The sequence below is a fragment of the Dreissena polymorpha genome, chromosome 10 (assembly GCF_020536995.1).
Source record: "Dreissena polymorpha isolate Duluth1 chromosome 10, UMN_Dpol_1.0, whole genome shotgun sequence".
NCBI classification, from domain to species: Eukaryota; Metazoa; Mollusca; class Bivalvia; order Myida; family Dreissenidae; genus Dreissena; species Dreissena polymorpha.
In genome coordinates this window covers 11,456,397-11,480,633 of record NC_068364.1, presented here as the reverse complement: position 1 = coordinate 11,480,633, position 24,237 = coordinate 11,456,397, and the positions used below count along the sequence as shown (strand labels likewise).

General features: G+C 37.0%; 2 protein-coding genes across 6 annotated transcripts in view; one reads left to right on the top strand and one right to left on the bottom strand.

The window, feature by feature from the left end:
- Positions 1 to 8,324, bottom strand: part of LOC127848793 (neurabin-1-like) — a 142,118-nt gene extending 133,794 nt beyond the window's left edge. For 3 of the 5 annotated variants that reach the window (XM_052381419.1, XM_052381420.1, XM_052381421.1), the window contains exon 1: positions 8,198 to 8,323. The gene's annotated coding sequence lies outside the window, so the exon portion shown is untranslated. Of the gene's footprint in view, positions 1 to 7,865; positions 8,152 to 8,197 lie in introns of those variants that run through there. The other 2 variants (XM_052381417.1, XM_052381418.1) reach the window with 2 other exon arrangements.
- Positions 8,325 to 16,523: 8,199 nt separating this feature from the next.
- LOC127848030 (ganglioside GM2 activator-like) lies at positions 16,524 to 23,377 on the top strand. Its single transcript, XM_052380316.1, has 5 exons — positions 16,524 to 16,993; positions 17,664 to 17,760; positions 20,399 to 20,506; positions 21,980 to 22,190; positions 23,001 to 23,377. The coding sequence occupies exons 1-5, from the start codon at positions 16,894 to 16,896 to the stop codon at positions 23,127 to 23,129; spliced, it is 645 nt and encodes a 214-aa protein (XP_052236276.1). The 5' UTR covers positions 16,524 to 16,893; the 3' UTR covers positions 23,130 to 23,377.
- Positions 23,378 to 24,237: the final 860 nt, after the last annotated feature.

The window sequence follows — 24,237 nt, the reverse complement described above, 5'->3', positions numbered from 1 at the left end:
GGAAGGGTTGAATGTGACAGATAAATTTCAGATTGTGACATATTACTTTCAGATTTTATCACGCAAAGAGAAAAAATTGTAAACGATCAAGGATCAACACAAGTTTAACCCGCTTGTATGTGAGGAATATCAAATACACGTTACACCAAGCAAAACTGACACAACTTGCTTTTGTGGTTTTGAAGACTTCAGCTAGAGTTTTGATATTTTGGTGTAGTGTAACCATCATATTGTCCACAACCATTTCACATGAGATTGTGCATTCTATTGAAAGCATGCAAAATAGCATGCAATACAAATGCATCCAGTCACACCCATGAATTCAAACAAAGTGTTGAAAGATTGTGTGGTCACATCAAAATGATTCAAATGTCTTTGGGCAAGTCCACCTTACAAATTTAAAGGTTCTCGTCCACAATCAACTATAAGAAAATAGTCAAAAAACTACTGACAAACAGTTAGTTACTATTGAAAGATTGCATATAATGTGATAATAACAGGTATCGTGTAAATTAATATTGAGAGAAGGATGATTGTTAAACATTTGGTTTCCAGCATGCACATCATAATCGTACTCACTGATCATACAAAACATGGAACCTGAAGACATTTATGGTGCTATATTCAGAAAATACATATTACGGGTGCTAACCATCTGTTCTTAATTATCAAATGAGCCGAGCTCTGTGAAAAAGGGGGCTTAATGCATGTGTGGAAAGTGTCATCCCAGATTAGCCTATGCAGTCTGCGCAGGCAAATCAGGGACGACACATTCAGCATAAACTTGATTATTGTTAAGAAGTGACTTTCTTCAAACGAAAAATATCATAAAAGCGGAAAGTGTCGTCCGTGATTAGCCTGTGAGGACTGCACAGGCTAACCTGCGACTACAATTTACGCAAATGCATTATCCCCTTTTCACAGATCAAAGCCCAAATATATTTCTCATGTTGACCACAGCCTAAACCAATGAATTGTTGTTTATTTGTCTATTATGTTATCATAATTTTCAATTCTATAACGTCTGACTATTTTCACGAGTATTCATAAAACAAAATTTGTAATTCATATCACACGATGATTAGCATGCAATCCAACTTGTTTTCTTCAAATTGTCCACACGTTTGACCAGTATTTGTCCTTGAACAAGTTGAAGACAGAAAAATTGGGTGGTGAGTGCCCTTACAGTTTCAACACAGACCAGTGCTCCAGCTAGGCCTAAATTAAAGGGCGCCCCGCCCTGCCCTCCCGAACCTGCGCCCTGCCCTTCCTAGGGCCCCCCCCTGCCCTTAAAAAAATAAAAAATGTTTAATATTAATGGGAATAATATATTCTAACAATTGTTAATAACATATAAATTAACATGCAAGAGGAAGCATTCCAGAAACGCCTGTGCGCTCAAAAGTGCCCTTTTGACAAAATAATGCGCGTCCAAAGTGCCCTTTTGACAAAAAAAGCTCCCCTTTCCTTCCTTTTCAAATCCTAGCTGGAGCACTGCAGACTTAGTACAGCATTCCAATGATCTTTTTTTGGTTTACATTTTGCAGCCTGTGCCTTTTTGATTAGGAAACAAGAGCAGTCACCATAGGATGACTTATGCCCCCTATAAACGCCTGATAGAAGTTATGAGCTTTTTTCGAAACCTAAACGCAGATTTCGAAACCTATACGCGGACCCTTAGTTCAAGGTCAAGGTCACAGGGGTCAAAATTTGTGTGCGTATGGAAAGGCCTTGTCCATATACACATGCATACCAAATATGAAGGTTATATCTCAAGGGACATAGAAGTTATGAGCATTTTTGAAACCTAAACGCAGATTTCGAAACCTATACGCAGACCCTAAGTTCAAGGTCAAGGTCACAGGGGTAAAATTTTTGTGCGTATGAAAAGGCCTTGTCCATATACACATGCATACCAAATATGAAGGTTATATCTCAAGGGACATAGAAGGAATGAGCATTTTTCGAAACCTAAACGCAGATTTCGAAACCTTAACGCGGACCCTAAGTTCAAGGTCAATGTCACAGGGGTAAAAATTTGTGTGCGTATGAAAAGGTCTTGTCCATATACACATGCATACCAAATATGCAGGTTATATCTCAAGGGACATAGAAGTTATGAGCATTTTTTGAAACCTAAACGCAGATTTCGAAACCTAAACGCAGACCCTAAGTTCAAGGTCAAGGTCACAGGGGTAAAAATCTGTGTGCGTATGGAAAGGCCTTGTCCATATACACATGCATACCAAATATGAAGGTTATATCTCAAGGGACATAAAAGTTATGAGCATTTTTCGAAACCTAAACGCAAAGTGTGACGGAAAAACAGACAGATAGTCTGATCACTATATGCCCCCTTTTCTTCGAAAGGGGGCATAAAAAAGCGCTATATACCATGACTTAAGGAAAATTAAACATTACAAAATACACAATGTCATAAATAAAAGTATACCAATTGTGAATAAGTGCATGTTTAACTGATTTTTAAAATTAATAACATAAACTGGGAATTAAATTGCTGTTTAACAAACTCTATAAACCAGGTATTCAGTTTATTAGAAAAGTTTGGCATATTTTTGGGGAAATTTTGGTCACATTTCTGGGAAAAAAATGCGATTTGGAAACAATAATGCTTAACTTTTTGCAATTAAGAAACAGCCTGTAAGAGGCTGTAATTTGGGGCAAAAAAAAATCACTGCACTTGATCATGAATATATATTGTAAATACAGTGAACTGCAAAACATGGTAATCCTACTGAAAGAAGCCAGTCAGTAACAATTTGAGCCAGACACAAAACTGCATCCCTAGCAAATTAATAATATGTCTCCTTCCCATGTAAAACCAAACAGGTTGCTATGTGTACATGCGATGCAGTTAAGTAATTAGCCAGCGGAGTAAGTCAAAACTTCAAAATTTGACCCTGCAGGCATTTTACATGATTTTCGTAATATGCAGCAAGATTTTGATGATCATTATAATTTTGCCTCCAGCAAATAGCGAAGGTCAAATTTTAAGAAATAGGCTTCTGATCAGCTTTCTCTTGAATCTCAGTTTAATTATTGGAAAACATTACTTTTCTCTATGTAGATTGAAAAAATTTGGCTAAGTTTTTGCTTTTCAAATAAAAGTAAAAATAATCTAGTTCTGTATATAAAATCAATCACATTAGTAGGTTCTTCACAACAAATCAAACAAGGTTCTCAGCCTCATGGATGCCTGCAATTGTGAATGTATGACTTGAAGAAAACTAAAATTGTTGATGATCTCAAATCTCAGCCAGTGTCAATCAGGCCAACTGAGAACTGAAACTGAACATTTTTCCAAACAAGAGCACCGCATAACGGGTGCCAGGCTCGGCTGCGGGTGCATTTTTGAATAGATGAAACCTTGTCAGAATTTGTTATTTATTTTTTTTAGAGGTCACAGTGACCTTGACCTTTGACCTAGTGACCCAAAAATGGGTGTGGCATGTAGAACTCATCAAGGTGTAGCTACATATGAAGTTTAAAAGTTGTAGGTTGAAGCACTTTGATTTAAGAGCCAATATTCAAAACCTTGACAAAATGTTAAGGTTTTAGCAGGACGCGGACGACGACGGACACGACAAGCTGGCTATGACAATACCATAGGTTTTCTCCGAAAACCACCGAGCTAAAATGAAACTAAAAATACCATTAGGTACCAAGCAATTCAAAAATCCTTTAATACCTCTATATTCAATTCTGGTGATACAATGCAGACAGAAAAACTGCAGTACAATTATTTACGACTGTTGGAGTGTGTGTTTATTCGTTCAAATAAAATTTGTGGCCTGTATAAACTATAATAAGTTAAACTTTAGTAAATTTATATACATATTTTATTCTCAATTTTTTAGCTTTTGTTAATAAAAAGACAGCAACAGTCACTTCCCAATTTAAGCCAGAACAATGTGATTTTTCAAAATCCAAAGGGACCAGGTTCCATTCCCAAAAAGGTGAAAAACACTGGATTGAAAATCTGCAAAAAACAAGATGTGTTTGTGAAACACAATGTCCCCCTATATGATGTTTGACCTTGAAGGATGACCTTGACCTTGTGAAGGATGACCTTGACCTTGACCTTTCACCACTCAAAATGTGCAGCTTCATGAGATACACATGCATGCCAAATATCAAGTTGCTATCTTCAATATTGCAAAAGTATTCATAAAATAAGCGATTTGGGCCACATATATTTGACCTCTGACATTGAAGGATGACCTTGACCTTGACTTTTCACCACTCAAAATGTGCAGCTCCATGAGATGCACATGCATGCCAAATATCAAGTTTCTATCTTCAATATTGCAAAAGTATTTATAAAATAAGCGATTTGGGCCACATATATTTGACCTCTGACCTTGAAGGATGACCTTGACCTTTTACCACTCAAAATGTGCAGCTCCATGAGATACACATGCATGCCAAATATCAAGTTGCTATCTTCAATATTGCAAAAGTATTCATAAAATGAGCGATTTTGGCCACATATATTTGACCTCTGACCTTGAAGGATGACCTTGACCTTTTACCACTCAAAATGTGCAGCTCCATGAGATGCACATGCATGCCAAATATCAAGTTGTTATCTTCAATATTGCAAAAGTATAAAATAAGCGATTTGGGCCACATATATTTGACCTCTGACCTTGAAGGATGACCTTGACCATGACTTTTTACCACTCAAAGTGTGCAGCTTCATGAGATACACATGCATGCCAAATATCAAATTGCTATCTTCAATATTGCAAAAGTATTCATAAAATGAGCGATTTTGGCCACATATATTTGACCTCTGACCTTGAAGGATGACCTTGACCTTGACCTTTTACCACTCAAAATGTGCAGCTTCATGAGATACACATGCATGCCAAATATGAAGTTGCTATCTTCAATATAGCAAAAGTTATTGCAAAATGTTAAAGTTGGCGCAAACAGACCAACGTACAGACCAACAGACAGGGCAAAAACAATATGTCCCCCACTACTATAGTGGGGGACATAAAAATAATATGACAGATTGAGCATCTGTTGGCAACTGCAGTGCTCCAGCTAGGCCTGAATCGAAGGGCGCGGCGCCCTGCCCTCCCGAACCTCCGCCCTGCCCTTCCTAGGGCCCCCCCCCCCCCTGCCCTAAATAAAAAATATTTATTTTTATTTTTTTACATATGAAGATTAATCAATCTCTTATTAAAATACATTGTAATTATTTTATTCCTCATTGTAGTCATTTAATTTGAATTGTTTAATAGTGATGGGAATAATTTATTCTAACAATTATTAATAACATATTAATGAACATGCAAGAGGAAGCATTCCAGAAACGCCTGCGCGCTCGAAAGTGCCCTTTTAACAAAATACTGCGCGTCCAAAGTGCACTTTTGACAAAAAATCCCCCCTGCTCTTTTCAGATCCTAGCTAGAGCACTGCAACTGACAAATGATCACAGGGCATCTCTGCAATCTGAAAGGGAAATTTATTGGGAGTAATTGTTTGTTTTGCAACTGAAGTTCATTAAAAGACGAATCAAGTTTATGCATTTTGATCACCAGCTTCCCAGTCCAAAAAAACGGTACTGCCATATATACAGACAATAACATGGAGGTTTCATTAAGACCCAGGAGCTGGGCACATCAACCAGCTGTGCCTTAATTTCCATATACTTGTCACTGCAACACTTGATTTTTCAAATTTTCTTTCCTGACACCTTTGGGTTTTTTATTTGCCATTGATTTTTTCCATTTTAAATAATTGAGCACATAAAGTTGAAAACATTTTTTAAGCACCTGTACAGTCTGAAAAGCAAACTTTTTTGTCTTCATAACCAATGTACATGTAGCTAAGAAACTTTGAAAATGTCATAGCCAGAAGAAATTTTTCATAGCCAGAAAAAAAAATGAATTAATTTACCAGTATTTACCAAATACAAATCCGGTGCTCTGACACGGATATCCATCTTACCGGTAATCACATGACTGATAAAAATGTTATGGCTATTTCGTAATTTCAAAACAACACACATTAAATCGTTTGACTTAACTTAAAAAAAAAATGCACTATTATTTCATTTAACTGCGTAGAATGCAAGTTCAGTTTACCAAAAGTATCACAACATTTTACATACGCGAGCCAGACTTTACACTCTCTATAACATCTAAAGGAGATCACGATAGAAAACCAAGGGAAGTAACCAAGCAAGAACCTGAAATGCGTAAATTGATTATTTGTTCGTTTATTTTCTCTCAGATTTTTTTCATCGCAATTCATGCAATCTATATTCAATTTTTCTATCGCCAGAGCCGATATTTCATCACATTGGCAATCAGGCGATGGGTTTATTTTCAGACTGCCTGTAAAATCTGAATGAATCGAGTTCTGCTTTCAAGCCAAGGACCACTCAAATCCAGCCGTCACTTATCAGCTGTTAAGCAATTAATGACCTGCTATTTATATCTAAATTATATTGGATCTTATGCTTTTGTGTTTGTTTTTTTAATAAATATACTACATCAGCAATATTAAAGAAAGTTTAATTGATAAAAAAACAGTGATGTAGACATTGATTTATTACATGCAGAAAGTGACAGACATTGCAAAAGGGTCCTTACCGCTTTGTCTGAAAACAATCCTGGGGAAAAGCTTGAATACCTGACAACATGTATTAACATTTCTGAAGCAGCATGTTAATTGTTAGCAGAATGTGATGTATAACTTCAGTAAACCTACTTTTTGATAATAAAGTTTACAAGTCAATAAAGAACCAACTTAACACAATACAACCCAAGATTGAAATACAGTCGATTGGTGTATAGCGGATTTTAGTGAGTAACGGATAGATTAAACGTTTTTTGCAAAATACTTTTAATTATGTTGAGATTTATAGTTTTCTATGAATTGAATACAAAAAGCCTATCATTATTAAGTCGATTCATGTTTTTGTTGACGTGAGTCAATGTTTACTACTGTTGTTTTTTTTCGTAAGCAAAACATGGTCACGTTATGTACGCAACGTTTATGTGACAGGAAAATTGCAGACGAATGGTTTCTTGAATTTTGCAGATTTTGTTTGGTAAACATAATGTTCATTGATGTAATATTTATTATTATGTGGCCTTTACAAAAGTAAGAATGCTCAGAAACCAAATTGATGCGTACCATATAAAATCAGCATGAAAGCTGCAACTCGGGATTTAGTGAATACCGGACATGTGGTGACCCATATTTAGGAATGTGGGGATTGTCGCAAAATAAATATAAACTCAATTGAAGTTGTCCAATACACATGTGGTTAGCGTGTGGCTATGATATTAATTTGTGAAAACATCATTTTTAATGAAAAATAATAAAATTATAACGAAAAATCGATTTCTCTGAAAACATATTTTTCACTATCAAATCTATATATATAACAGGGTTTTCAGCTCAAAATGACCCGAATATAGGGTGCATCGCTTTGAACCTGCCATTACTTCATCAATTGTGCAGCGATTTCCATGAACTTGAACGCAGAAATGAATTTCCTTTCTGGAAATGTGCATATATTGCAATTATTTTTTACAAATGCTGTGTCAAATTTCAAGAAATAACATGATACACATGTAATCCGATAAAGACCTAGCGATCCGGTAATGGCTGAATCAGTGTACCATAAAATTCGCGCTGTAAACAAATAATATTTTTTCGGAAATTTAAAACCGCTGGCATGTTTCAATAGGAAAGACATGTGTCTATCTAGGTTTATTGGTTCTATTACTGAATGCATGGTGTTTACGTTGAAATGAGAATCGAAGTCCTAAGCTATCAGTTATACACCAATCGACTGTACCAAGTCCCTGCTTTATTACCTGGATCTTTTATTTTAAAAACTGTAACAAAGAATGCAAAGGCGAATAGCGCAATAACCACAATATGTCATTATGGAAGTGTTTTTTTTTTCTTCTGTAAATCCTAATTGGGTACCGTCCCCCACCCATCAATTTGACAGTTGTTGAACACTTCCGGTTTGAAACAGTTTGTCAACTTGGTTGTTTGAAACGCGAAATTCATGGAAATACATGGTCTTTTAATTCCAAATATAAAGAAATAAATCAATTCTTATAAAAATTAAACTCCAGTTTCACATTTTACATCATAGACACCATATAAGCAAACTTGATTTCATTATTTGTGGACCCACCTTTCTATTGAGCCGCCATTTTACAGTCCTTCATACCCTTTGACCCAGAAAACCCGTATTTTGATTCTAAATTTAGAATCGCTGTGCGCCTTATACTATGTTTGGTAATTAAATGATTGTGCGCTGGCTGGTTTCGGTTTGCATACTTTCAATTGGTTATTTCTCGAAAATGTTATTTTTATTTAAATTTAAAGCGTTAGTTTGTTTGAATACCGTTTAAATGTCAACATATTGCAATTAAACAGAAGAACTAAAAGGCGTTTAATGCGTGTAATTCTCGTACAATATTAGATCAAAGTTACGTCCCTTGCGTTTAGGATGAATCCAATCTAACTCGTGCACGCACTTGGTTTGTAAAACTAAAAGATTAAAGGGGCCTTTTCGTAGATTTTGGGATGTATTGAAGTTTGTCATTAAATGCTTTATATTGATAAATATAAACACTGGATATAAAAAAAGGGCGAAAAAGGACGATGGTGGCTCCGAATGGAATGAGTACTGGTCCTTGGTAGGCCTCTATGACTGATCTAGTGATCTACACACAACCGTATATACATAATCACCATAAGACCTAGAACACAACCACAAAACACTCACTTACACATCACCCCTAAACAAACACCCACATACACACAACACTAACCTACACAACACCCTAAACAAACCAATACACCGAACACACCCATATAACACACAAATACACATTACTCATGCACTCTGCATTACACCTAATCCTAAAATCATCACCAGCAATACAGTACAGGGCACATTAAGGTCTCATTGGCCAGCGTGCACTGAACTCTCCTGAAAGTATAAACCTTTGGCAAAACACCCGGACACCCGGGGTAAATCTGACCTACTCTGACTTAAAATAACTTTTATCTCCTGAAAGGTCACAGGGGCAGGTCGGACCTCAAAGACCTCGTGAAGAGGCCGGTAGGACCTGTAAATAAACTCTGATATACACACATATACACACTTGGATATAAAAAGCTCCAGTAAAAAAAAAGAAAGAAAGAAAAAAAGTAACTCTCAACTGGGCTCGAACCACTGACCCCTGGGGTAAAAGTCTATGTATGTATGTATTTATTTTGACCTAGCAGTCAATGATAACCCATGAAAGTGCAAGCACTTATTAAAAATGGGGTCCTTTGGTTTTTGCTGAAGAGACAGCAAGCAGAAGAGACAGTATTGGGATACATGGGTGCGATACCCTAGCTCTTTGCGAATAGATCCCTTGGTTCTTTTACGTACTCCGTGTATAGCACCGATACACGCAAGAATTACCTGGGTTTCATACCAGTACATCTCTAGTTGGGGGGGGGGGGAACACTTGAAGAAATTCTGAAATTTCCAGTGCCTCGGCCGGGAAGTGAACCGGGGACCTCTGGAATGGTAGACCAGAGTGCTACCACTCGACTATCGCTTACACCACTTGACCATCCACGCTCACACAATGAGTGATGAAATGTATGCATGTTCTTTATATAAGCAATATTCGTAGTATAAAAAACTCTCCAAATTATTAAAATTCAATCGTTTCGCGTTGCAACGCTTTATCATTTTCAGGTTTTTAAATCGTCAAAATGTGCATATAATGGATACTTTGGAGCATGATTTATGTTCAGTATTAATGTTTCCTCACAAATATCATAACTACAACGAAAATGTGCGAATCTGAAACATTTTTTTTATAATTTTGTCAATTTCCCGAAACGTGAAAAGGCCCCTTTCAATAAAGTGAAAGAGATTCATTTCAGGTCCGTACCGTGATGCTTTTCTTACGGGCCTTGGCGTAAACTAAGTATTCTAGCCGTTTTTAAATTCAACCGAATACTGAATAACTTTTATCTTGTTTTTTAAATGTTTTTCTGTATGATGCAATTCGATAATCCCGTGGCGTTCCTCACGTTAGACTCAAGAAGTGCGAGTTTATAAGTTCGGCTAACCCTCAAAACGGTTTAAACCCCGAATGTTTTGCATCGACCGTTCAAAGGCAGTGATACCAGTTTGAACATTCTATTTTTACAGTTGGTGTTTTTTTTTTAATTAAAGTAATGGATAAGAACAAGACTTTAATTATCTCTGTTTGGAATTCCTTGGTTATCTCTGTTTGGAGTTCCTTGGTTATCTCTGTTTGGAGTTCCTTGGTTATCTCTGTTTGGAGTTCCTTGGCAGAAATTGAAATTTAGAAGCCTACCAAAATATCTAAAATACACTTTGTGTGCAAATGATAATCCCAAAATCAAATTACAACAAACATTAGTCACGTCTCTTGTGAACAATTTACCCTCCGCACATAAGAAAATTACGTCATTTAATTAAAAGGTAGACGTTTTGTTTCCAAGTCTGTCCATAAAAGAAGCTTATAAATAAGTTTAATGAAAATGTTCGAAGTATCCATTTATGACGTTTATGAATGCATGTTTATGTCATCACCAAAAATAGGACATTGAATAGCGGATGCACCCGGGAACACGATAATGACCTGAAGGCTTTAGCACAGGAAATGGAAGGAGTATATATTAAAATGGTTCGTATATAACACCGACGAACTACATAAATTCGTGACCGAAATGTAATACTTTGCGGCTAAGTGTTGCCTATTGGAGTAATAACCAACGGTGTATCGTTTCGATGTTTGCTATCAAACCATTCGGACTAAACCTCGTGATTTAATTCTTCCGAAGCTAAAGCTAAAGCCCTCTGGCCATTAACGTTTTTCCGGGATAAAATGCATGATATGCTAATAAATGCAAAATAAAAGCAAAAATAACCGAACGTAAACTGTGGTTATACTAAATATAATATTTGCAATACTAATATGGTTTACCTGCATTGCATAATGCATAAAAATTGTCTGTCTGCTGCATCACGCTTAGCGTTTGTTGCAGAATAACCCACACTTATTTTCTTTCTTTGTCCTTCTTTCCTATTTTATAGATACAGGTCGCGGGTTGTGATAAAAAATAATTATTTTCCCTACTACACCTGAAAATGCATGTTAAATAAGTCTTTCGAGCAAGACATAATTTGAAAAAAAAATTATTTATATTTTTTCCTTTTACATTTCAGTGGGTCAAAAGATACTCGATTTTTTCGCATATCAGTCAGCTTAAATTGAATCGGATGGTACAGTTCAACTTCGTTGGTATACGATCTCCTTTGAAGCACCCAGATTACATTTTAATATTTAAGTTTAGTAAGTTATTATATAATTCTTAACTAATGTATACAATTATTTCCTTAATATGTGTACAAATTAAAGGGACTTATTCGCAGATTTTTGCATGTATTGAAGTTTGTCATTAAATGCTTTATATTGATAAATGTAAATATTAGACTGAAAAGCTCCAGTAAACAAGATGTGTTCGTGAATGTGTCCCCCCATATATTTGACGTTTGACCTTGAAGGATGACCTTGACCCTTCACCACCCAAAATGTGCAGCTCCATGAGATACACATGCATGTCCAATATGCTATCTTGAATATTGCAAAAGTTGTGGCAAATTGTTTGACGCAAACCAACAAACAGACAGGGCAAAAACAACAAAAATAATAATACAATTAAAGAAAGAAAAAAGTACCGGTAACCCTACACTGGGCTCGAACCACTGACCCCTGAAGTAAAAGTATATCGCTAAGACCACTCGGCCATCCGTGCTCATACAATGAGCGATGTATTTTATACTTTTTATAAGCAATCCTCGTAATATCACAACACATAACGAAAACAACAGAACTCGCCAAATTATTCAATCGTTTCGCGTTGCGACGCTTCATAATGTTCAGGTTGTTATATCGTTAAAAGATGCATATAATGAATATTTTAGAGCATGGTAAATGTTCAGTATTACTGTGTCCTCACAAATTAACTACAACAGAACTTTGCGAATCTGAAACATTTTTTTTATTTTGTCAATTTACCAAAACGTGAAAAGGTCCCTTTAAGAAATATTAGGTATCAAATCGTTTTTTAAATTAAGCGTAAAACTGCGTTCATTCTCAATGTATATAATAAATAAAACAGGGAACATGTTTTTAATTAGTTAATAAAACGTTGCAAGTCTCAAATACAATTGCAAAAAAAACAAAGTGCGCAAGATTGCCGGAAGCGCAGGATTACCGGATACACACGATTACCGGATGCGAATCTGAGGCATTCATTTGATAAAATAAGTCGCACGAAACAGTAGGAAGTTTATTTATTTGTCTACTCGGTTAACCACACCGTGCAATCGACTAACGCATCGTCTGCTGTTCATCCATCGGCTGCGGAAGTGTATACATGTCGGGTAAAAGCGGAGTGTAAATATTCCCTATTCTTTATATTTTACGTATTGAATTGAGCAGATTTGCTTGTGTTCTTTGAGAGCCTTAGTAAAAATGACTTTGTTAACGTAATCCTTACCTTCCTAGCTGCTTACTTTTAAAGAAATCCGTTAGACTGTGGACAAAAATCAAACAAAATTCACCTATCTTTCTGTCAAACTCTAATTACACAGGGTTTAGACTAAAGATAAATATGAACAACGTTTTATTGAAATATCTAATGATTTCTCTTCGGTTATTCCAAATTACAGCATCCAACATGAACACACAACATTTTTATCAACGTTTAAATTCGAGTGGGGTTGGAAAAACGGCTCAAGACAACGGCCGCGGCTACTTATTAGATGGTCATGACATCGGCTGCGAAAATAAAATTATGCTCAAGCCATCGGCTGCGGCAATGAAAATTGACATGATGAGATATTTAAAGATACAGTTTTTATATCAAATGTTCTTACCTATATTTATTTGTTTTATTTCAATGAAACAGAGTCACCGGGTCAGGTATTGCTATTCGAGTTCATTGCTGCCAGTTGGGCGTTAAATGCTCGATTCCACAGGTGTTGGGCGCGTGGCAGATTCACTGAAACACTATCAATATGTCATAAAACAACATTTTTCATCATTTTGAAAAAAATATGATATAATATATATGAACATTTATATTATATCCGATGTTTTTTGTTAAAGTGATGAAAAATGTTGTTTTATGACATACAGTCCACTCTCGTTATCTCGAAGTCGGCGGGAACAAGAAAAAATATCGAGATAACGAGAGTTCGAGATATCCGATAAGGCGTTTTCAAAGAAAAAAATGAGACGAAAATTTACCTTGTTTTTAACATCTAAATACCTGCTAAGTGGTCTAACTAAAGCCGTCACCGTGTGGCATAATACTCTCTACCTGATATATATATGCGCGTTTTTACAAGGCAAGATCAATTTTGCTATTTAAATGCTTAAAATGACGTTTTAAGTATTACAGAATTGCATGAACACATGCGGTTATAATTTTTCTAAACTGTCGATTAAACCGCCGGTAATGTTGATATTTAAAGTTATGATGCAATTGACCTCCAATCAAGACGAGGGTTTTCCATCTGAACAAGCGTAAATCACGTTCCGGAATACTGAACTGTACATGTACATTTTGTAGTTTGAAATATTCTTTCAAGTTAGCCATGATAATGACTTATGGAGTTCAAGGATAGAACAACACTCTGTAAATTTGCAACGGTTTATATACGCAAAAATATAACTCAATGCATTTTGAAATGTTGTTTGTAAAAACAAATAGTCTTTCGGCATTTCGGCAGGCTGTGTATTAATTGCAGTTAATTGATGTTAAAAAGTGACAGTTAAAGTGACAGGCCTTACTCAAGTGTTAATGGCTAACGACGTTACACACGTGTGATCAGTGATGCAATAAACGGATCAATTTCCTACCGCACAGTATCGGGAGCAGCCGGGCGAAGCGAGACGGTGAAGTATCAAAGAAAAATTTTCTCACCTTTTGCCGACACTGGGGCAGTTATTCGCACTTCGAGATAAACCACAGTAAATACATGTAAAATCGGGACTCGGGACAAAATTTTATATCGACATATCGAATTATTCGACATAACGAAAATCGAGATAAGCGATGTTTATTTATATAGAAAAAGAAGGGAAAAAAATGGGACATTGAGCTTACTTCGACACATCGAGAATATCGAGATATCCGATGTCGAGATAACGAGAGTGGACTGTATTGTTAATCTTGTTACATAATAATACAGGGCCCCCAATCTATTAAATCTGCCGCCATAATCCCCCACCTGAAAAGAATACTTTTTTCCCCTTTTGGGGGGAAAAATTTCCCCTAAAAAAAAATTATTTTTTTAATAGAATGATTTGTCTCATGATTATTATATCTCAATTCTATTTCAATTTAATCTTTGCAAACATACTTAATTATGAAAAATGCAATGAATATAGTGCAAACATGTACAAATGTAATAATGAGAGAGTAAGTAAAAAAAATCCCCCAAAAAGGGAAACGCCGTGAAAATTCCCCCTCCTCAGGGCTTCGGACCCCTTCCCCCAAAGAAGTGTGAGGGCGCTGTAATACTGTCCTCTCGTTCAATTACTGAATATACATTTTGTATTTAAAGTTTAAAATGAAAAAAAAATGTAAATTGAAAAAAATGCTTTAAATCAGTACATAATAGCACTATTGACCCATTTGCGGATAGGACAGAAATCAGAATAAAAAAAATAACGAGCCCTGCTCTTAGAAAACGTGGTTTAATTCACGAGCGTTATGTGCCGTTCCAGATAAGCCTGTTGAGTAACAACAGACTAACCAGGGACAACACTGTCCGCCTTATCTTGATTTTTTTCAAGAAGAGACTTCATATAAACAAAAGAACACAACGAAAGCGGATATTTTTTGCCTAATTAGCCTGTGCGGACTGCACGGACTAATATGGGACGACACTTTCTGCACATGCATTACGCCCCGTTTTTCTAGAGCGAGTCTCAGGTGGAAAATGTCAGTTACGATGTAGGTCAACGTCACTGAGAATTCACGAGACATGAAGCTTAACCCCGACATGTGTTTGTATACACGTTTCAGTGAGTTGCCGGAGAATGCTGAGGGTAGATCGAAAAGTTCAATATATAAATGGTCTATGACATGAACGATATAACTGTTCTTGTCCAATAATTATTAGGCCAGTTTGTCGAAATATCAGGAATTTGCATGTCAGCGTATAATTGACTTAGGATATATTTATTGATTACAATAAAGTTTCTTCTTTTATGTGTTACTCCGCTGCTCCATGTATTTAAGCCTCGTTCTTTGAAAACTGGGCTAAATGCATGTACATAAAGTATCGTTCTAGATCAGCCTGAACAGTCAGCCTGTGCAGTCCGCACAGGCTTACCAGAGACGACTCTACCCGCCTTAAATGAATTTTCGCTAAAAAGAGAAAACGAAAAAAATTATAAAAACGGAAAGTGTCGTCCCAGATGAGGCTTCGAGGCTATATATTTAAGCTCGATTGCACCATAAGCCGATGGTGTCCTGGTTGGAAACAGTATTTGTCATCTTTGGAGAATATCTAAAGAACGCTTAAACATTTGGAATCGAACCCGTGACCTTCCGATCGCTAGGCGGATAACATATTCACTACTCCAAGTCCACCTTTTATATAAAATATTTCATAATATTAATGCTGCATTTGACAGGAATACGGTAGCTGATCTCTTTTATATGTTTTAAGCGTGTTTGAAGACGTTCGATAACATGCCACAACGAACGAACGACACATATACCCGCAATTACGACAACAAGGATAATGTGGCGCCATATTTGTCGTTCTTGCAGGTTAGTCACTCAGAATCAGTAAACGAGGTATTGCATAAATCTTACGAAGGTTCCGGAGAGGTTTACGACCTTTAAACCCGCCGGAAACGAATACACGGCAAATATACTCACCAGAACGACTAAAATGTCACCGATGCGGCATTATGACATTTTTCGCCCTTTTTTGTCTTTCTGACTGGTATATTTTGTTTGTTGTATCGTGTTGGCGAATTGGCGAAGTGGCGGCCTTTTTCAAACCCGCGAAAGCGCCAGAGCGATGGTGCAAAAATTATCCAATGTAGAGAAACAATTTCAATACCATACGAGCCTCGCAGATGCAAATAAAGGACGACGCTTTCCGCACAAACTGAGTTTTTACGAAGATGAGACTTTTTTAAACGAAATATATCGTAAAAGCGGTAATCTTGGACGACACTTTACGCACATGCATTAAACCCCGTTTTCTCAGAGCACGACTCCTATCTTGTCCCAAACAGCTACATAGAACTAATCACATGACCTCACATTTGTATCACGAGGGATAAAACTCTACATTATTCTTCGGTGAGACACAGTTCTGTTGGAACTACCCTCTCGTATGGTGTTATCATGAAATCTTTGCTTCAGCAATTGGTTAGTGCAGGTCTTTCGATCTTTATCCACCTGTAGCCAGGTTGCGTCTGTCGAGAAGGGATCACGCCACTTTGAGACAAAGAAGTGCTGGCATTACATTCAGAGGATTCAAGACGTGCTGGGACCTTTCACATTTAAGTAAGCACGTGCTGCGTTAATTTTCAAAAACACAGATACGTTGATGGAATATAAATATCGCGCCTTACATTGAACTGTTTTTAAGCTTTAAAAACAATTTGTGCCATAAATAAACACAAAATAAAAAAAGTGTTCAACAACGATACGTCCATACAGATTTTTAACAATTGACACGGTTTATGCGTTTATATTTATATATTTCTATTGCAAAGATAAAATATATCGTGTGTTATTGACAAGACAATGGCAGCGTTCAATGTCCTGGTTCTGATAGGATTGGGGCTTGCTATCACTGTCGCGTACGGACGGACAGTCAGAAAACCACGGATGTGGAGTGACTGCAGTAAGTACAAACATCCCTGTGCATGTTATATATCTTACTCTAAATATTTGATGCATTCCACATTGCTGCTTCTAAAGCTTTGTGAATACATGAATGATTTCATCGATCTGTAAATATTTTTCTTAATTTCTGTATTCACATTTAAAACAATCATTTCTGTATTTACATTTTCATTGCCTTTAAAGTCCAATAAATACTAAAAATCAACGAATATCTCGTAAAATATTTCGTTAAAGAAAGTTAACCAATTGCAAATCAGTGTTCTTAATAGCAATATCCCGAATTTCAACTCTAGATGCTCGTTTTTATTTTTTGTGTTACAATATATTATTCCATGTGAATTTCCCTCGACGATATCCGAATAGAGCGAGAGAACGCGAGATTGGCTTCGGGCAGCGTCGGAAGCACGATGTAGATCTCAGGAAAACTCATTATGTTATTATTCACCTTATTATTGGGAATTCACATGGAATATATTGTCACACAAAAATATATAAACGAGCATTTAGTATCTCGTTAAATTTATGTTTACATACTACATCTAGCGTTGAAATTTTGGCTATTGCTTTAAGGAACACTGATTTTTATGGCTTAACTTTATTTTACGATATATTTAACCAAAGTTCGTTGATTTTGAGTGTTTATGGGGCTTTTATTTTGTCTCTTACAGCCTCGTCGGACAGTCCTGTGAAGATAACCCACCTTGATATCTCACCAAGTCCCGTAACTCTGCCAGGAGACATGTTCTTCAGTCTCAAAGGCTACAGGTATACAATTTATATTTGATTTGACTTTTCCCCAGAATAAACATGTATTAACATCATCTCGAATTTCACTGTTTTCGATAATAAACATGCTTTAACACCAACTCGAATTTGACTTGTTTCGACAATAAACAGTCGTGGACACATCTCCGTTTTAGCTTGTTACGATAATGAACTTGCATGACCACAATCTCGTATTTGACTGGTTCCGACAAAAGACAGACATGAAGACAATCTCGTATTTGACTGGTTCCGACAAAAGACAGACATGAAGACAATCTCGTATTTGACTGATTCCGACCAAAGACAGACATGAACACAATCTCTGATTTGACTGGTGCCGACAAAAGACAGACATGAACGCAATCTCGGATTTGGCTGTGGCTGGTTTCGACAAGAGACAGACATGAACACCATCTCGGATTTGACAGACATGGACACAATCTCGTATTTGACTGGTTCCGACAAAAGACACACACGGCCACAATCTTGATTTGACTGATTCCGACCAAAGACAGACATGAACACAATCTCTGATTTGACTGGTGCCGACAAAAGACAGACATGAACGCAATTTCGGATTTGGCGGTGGCTGGTTTCGACAAGAGACAGACATGAACACCATCTCGGATTTGACTGGTTCCGACAAAGGACAGACATTAGAACAATCTCGTCTTTGACTGGTTCCGACAAAACATTGACATGGCCACATTCTCGTATTTGACTGGTTCCGACCAAAGACAGACATGAACGCAATCTCGGATTTGGCTGTGGCTGGTTTCGACAAGAGCCAGACATGAACACCATCTCGGATTTGACAGACATGGACACAATCTTGTATTTGACTGGTTCCGACAAAAGACACACACGGCCACAATCTTGATTTGACTGATTCCGACCAAAGACAGACATGAACACAATCTCTGATTTGATTGGTGCCGACAAAAGACAGACATGAACGCAAGTTCGGATTTGGTTGTGGCTGGTTTCGACAAGAGACAGACATGAACACCATCTCGGATTTGACTGGTTCCGACAAAGGACAGACATTAGAACAATCTCGTCTTTGACTGGTTCCGACAAAACATTGACATGACCACATTCTCGTATTTGACTGGTTCCGACCAAAGACAGACATGAACGCAATCTCGGATTTGGCTGTGGCTGGTTTCGACAAGAGACAGACATGAACACCATCTCGGATTTGACTGGTTCCGACAAAGGACAGACATTAGAACAATCTCGTCGTTGACTGGTTCCGACAAAACATTGACATGACCACATTCTCGTATTTGACTGGTTCCGACAAAAGACAGGCATGAACACAATCTCGGATTTGACTGGTTCCGACAAAAGACAGACATAAGCACAATCTCGTATTTGACTGGTTCCGACAAAAAAACAGACATGAGCACAATCTTGTATTTGACTGGTTCCGACAAAAGATGGACATGACCGCAATCTCGGATTTGACTGGTTCTGAAAAAAGGCAGACACGGACACAATCTCGTATATGACTGGTTTCGACAAAAGATGAACATGATCGCAATCCCGGATTTGACGGGTTTCGACAAAAGAAATAAATAAAAACATCTCGGATTTGACTGGTTTCGACAAAAACAGAAATGAACACCATCTCGTATATGACTGGTTTCGACAAAAACAGAAATGAACACCATCTCGTATATGACTGGTTTCTACAAAAGACAGAAATGAACTTCATCTCGGATTTGACTGGTTTCGACAAAAGACAGACATGATCACAATCTCGTATTTGACTGGTTCCGACAAAAGATGGACATGACCGCACTCTTGAATTTGACTGGTTTCGACAAAAGACAGAACTGAACACCATCTCGGATTTGACTGATTTCGACACAAGACAGAAATGGACACCATCTCGTATTTGACTGGTTCCGACAAAAGAAAGACATGATTACCACCTCGTACTTGACTGGTTCCGACAAAAGACAGAAATGAAAACCATCTCGTTTTTTACGTCATATAAAATAAGAATGGACACACACGTCACTAATCTTTAAAATGTGATATGGGCCTCAAGATTATATGTCCTCTGTACAATCAAGTATTGAACGAACATGTTTTGGCAACTGTAGTCAAACTGTAGCTTACGCTCCTGTGACTTATTCCGAAAATAGGCTCGATCTGGTTTATCTTCGGCCTCATCAAATTATTTCAAATATTATAATTAGCGGTATATTCAATAGCCTGTTGGAGTTCAGCACTTTGATATAAATATTTAAGGCGTAAATCACTTGAGGATATGTGTTGATTTAGGCGTTCGATCGAATATTATTGCACAAGTGGTTTCATGATTTTATTGAATCTTGCTCTGGGAAAACGGAACTTAATGCATATGCTAATCGGGTACGACACTTTCCGCCTGTAGGGTGTTTTTTTGTTTAAAGGATGCATATTCTTAGCGACAACCCAGTTGAGGCTGGAACTGTCGTCCCTGATTAGCCTGTCTGGACTACACAAGCTAATCAGGGCCGACACTTTACGTAGATGCCATTAAATCTCTTTTTTTCCAGCGCGCGAATTGAGTGTTTAATTGTTTGAATACAATAAATAAGCAACTGCTTATACGTATGTCTGGTACTTTATGGTCATTGTACAGTAACCGGACGATGGGCAGCTCCCGGTTGATACTGAACATCGTGCGGCGCCTACAGTCCTGGCCATACATCGAAGTGCCCATCCCCTGCTTCTTCAACATCGGCTCATGGTAAGAACTCAATACAGCGTCAGTGGGTGTCTATACATTATTTCAGCCCCATTCTAGGTAAATGTGACGTATTCCGTGTCAGTACGTGTCTATGTGAGCATTGGTTTGTGGTTTGAGGAAACGGGGCTTATTTCATGAGTGTAAAGTGCCGTCCAAGATTAGCCTATGCCCCTCGGCACTTAAACGCATCTATGCATTTTTTCTCCTGAAGGAAGTCTCTTCTAAACGAAAAAAAAAACAGAAACGGGTGAAAGTGTCGCCCCTGATCAGCGAGTGCGGACGACACAAGCTAATCTGGGACGGCACTTTACCCATTTGCATTAAGCCCAGTTTATTTAGAACGAGGCTCATTTCGAAGTTAACGATGTTACTCAACTCACATGGAGCCAAACAATTGCCCCGCCAATTATATTCATTACATATACGCAAGAAATTCCAGTGTGTGTAAAATAACCAAAATAAGAATGACGTATGGGAACAAATGTAAATTTCTTGTTGTACCTAGGATAAGCCAGCACTGTAAGATTTTTTTTCCAATCGTGACAAACTTTGACGATACAACTGAAGTGCCTATTATACCAACGTATATATAAAAAATAGCAACCAGCCCTAAAGAAGAAAAATATCTTTATAAAATATTGATACAAAACAGTGACATTCCAGCTAGTCAAACACGGTGAAATTCAGAATTTGTTAATATCAATTGGAAAAGCGTATATGCAGTTGTGTTCAATATAACCAATGATACATATGTATCAGATTGTTCCAGTTTAGATTAATCCACAGAATTTTGGGAACAAAATCTTTTACGTTCAAGATAAAAATTGTTGCCAACTTTATACTTTGTGTAACAATGAAGTAGAAAACAATACACACTTGTTCTGGTACTGCCCATATACCCAAGAAAGTTTTTAATTTGCTGTTGAGAAGTAGATCGAGCGTACATGTGCTGTTGACATGTCAGGATTTTATACTAGTAAACAGTGTATGCCTTGAACTTAAACGGTTTATCTGTACTTATTAAAAGAAAAATATATGTCATACGCAATTTGGACTTGTAAATAGCATGAAATAAACATTGAAATATATAAAATTATAATAAAAACAGAAGAAGATATGGTCCCTGGTGGAAAGATTTGCAAAATTATATCTCTTATAATGCCGTTTTAAATCATATTACCTAGCATGAGTATTTTTCTAAAATCTCTTTATATTTTAAAATCTGCATTATCAGTAATGTATACAAGAAGTAACTAGTTCTTAAGTTATCTTTCATATATATATATACATATATATATATATATATATATATATATATATATATATATATATATATATATATATATATATATATATATATATATATATATATATATATATATGTGCAATTTAGACCGAGCTACATTCATTAAGCCCCGTTTTCCCAGAACGAGAAGTAAATGTGCTTGACCAAGCTACGGGTTTCCATTTCAGTACATATGCAGACATGTGCACCCTACTTGACGAAATGGTTGCAAGCAATTGGCTGGGTATATCCCGCCAGGTGGGGCAAGGAATTCAAAGAATGTTGGAGGATAGCGGCGTGACCCCAGGTTTGTGTCCTCAGCCCCCGCAAGTCATCACCATAGACAAACGTCCGCTGCCATTGCCGACCATTCCACCGGCACTGTATTGGTTCGCCGAGGTATGGGTGTTCGTTGTTTAACGCTGTCCATAAAGTCGTAATAGCATTAAAAAATAATATTTAGAGCGAGCATGATGCTATATGCTAGTGATTGCATATATATTTGTAATGTCTAGATCTTTTTAATAAAGGTAAAGCAAGTAAACATTTGCACGCTTACTGCGCCGAAGGATCTTCTAAAAAGTGGTTACCTGTCTATAGCATCCACTTTGAACACTTGCCTTTACTGGCTGTTGTACACAGGTTGGATACGCTCATGAATGTTATATTCCGGTTAATGCCATAGGGGGCGTTGGCTGTTTTTGGATATAGTAAATATGGAACTCAGCGAAAACTGATGTCAACCGAAACCGATTCTTCCTAACGCCATGTCGTGCCTATTTAACATTTTCCGTGATTGAATTCAATTTATCACATGTCATACCCTGTTTCCCATGTAATATAACCATTTATATAATACGAATATTTTATCTTACACATGTGTTATATACTTTTTAAGCGTTTTCATTGGCTTAGTTTTTGTTTGTTTGCCAAAAGCTCGCTTACTAACAAAATTCCTGAACTCGTTTAATAAAAAATGGTATGATATGACAACTCGTGCCAGATCCTATTTGTAGAATGTTTTCAGATTCATAGGATCAAAATAGTATATGTTATTACATGAAAAATGTCAACTCAAAGCCGCGTTCTGGGAAGCCTGTCCTTTATACATTTGCGTCAAGTGACGTCACTTAATGCAAACTCATTAAGCCCATGGTGCCCAGCACGCAGCTCAATTAAATATTACTTATACCATGTTTCGTATCCTAGGGTCTGTACAGAGCCCACGTGCGCGTGATCGACAATTCCAATGGCCAGGAACTCTCATGCATACACGTGGATATCGAGATGAAGAGAAGTCGTCAGCGTTGCTCCAGCTGGTTTGGTTGTTTATTCTAGCCACGATGTGGACCTTACCTGGGCATCTGAGACATTTTACAATTATTGACCTTCTTCACACAACACATGACTATCTTCAAAACCTGATTAATTTATTACCTGACGTGTTCATAAAATATCTAAAGACTTACCTCAGCTACCGCTGTGTTCATAGCATAATAAATGACATTTCACAGTAAACCGCTTTTCAACTACATGCATGTTCATAGCAGCATTAAATAACTTGAAGAGAACACCGCGGTGTTTAAATATCGTGTCGTGGTGGTGATAGAATTATACAGAACTAAGACCAGATACTATTGTGTTCATCGCATTAAAATGGACTTAGATATCGTGGTGTTCAAAGCATGATAAAGGACTTAAGTCACATACCGTTGTGTTCAAAGCATGATATGAGACTTAAGTATTTTATTGTGGGTTCATTGCATCATAAAAGCCTTTCACCAGATACTGTGGTGTTCATAGCATGATACTGGATTTATGTCACATACAGTTGTGTAAATTGAAAAACGTGAATCACTTACTTTGGTGTTCATAACATAATTAAGAACTAACACCATATGCCGTGTGTTAATAACATGATTAAGTACTAACACCATATGCCTTGTGTTAATAGCATGATTAAGGACTAACACCATGTATCTGGTGGTAATAGCATGATTAAGAACTAAGGTGACATAGCATGCTGTCCCGAGCATGATAAAAGACTAACACCAGAAACCATGGTGTTCATTGCAGTTAGTTAAGCCATTCAGACCTTGAGAAGAGACATAAATGGCAGTGTGTTAAGCCATTAAACCTTTACGACGAGACATAAATGGTATAGTGTTTAGCCATTCAGACCTTAAGACTAGACATAAATGGGAGTGTGTTTATCCATTCAGACCGTAAGACTTGACATGAATGGGAGTGTGTTAATCCATTCAGACCTTAAGACTTGACATGAATGGGAGTGTGTTTAGCCATTAAACCTTTACGACGAGACATAAATGGGAGGGTGTTTAGCCAATCAGACCTTACGACGAGACATAAATGGAAGTGTGTTTAGCCAATCAGACTTAAAGACTAGACATAAAAGGGAGTGTGTTTAGCAATTCAGTCCTTAAGA

What these genes read in the sequence shown, in the direction of transcription:
- LOC127848030 (XM_052380316.1), top strand. Translation starts at nt 16,894, where the DNA reads ATGGCAGCGTTCAATGTCCTGGTTCTGATAGGATTGGGGCTTGCTATC. An exon ending in ACGGATGTGGAGTGACTGCA is followed by an intron (nt 16,994 to 17,663) that starts GTAAGTACAAAC and finishes TGTCTCTTACAG; the next exon opens with CCTCGTCGGACAGTCCTGTG. An exon ending in TTCTTCAACATCGGCTCATG is followed by an intron (nt 20,507 to 21,979) that starts GTAAGAACTCAA and finishes TTTCCATTTCAG; the next exon opens with TACATATGCAGACATGTGCA.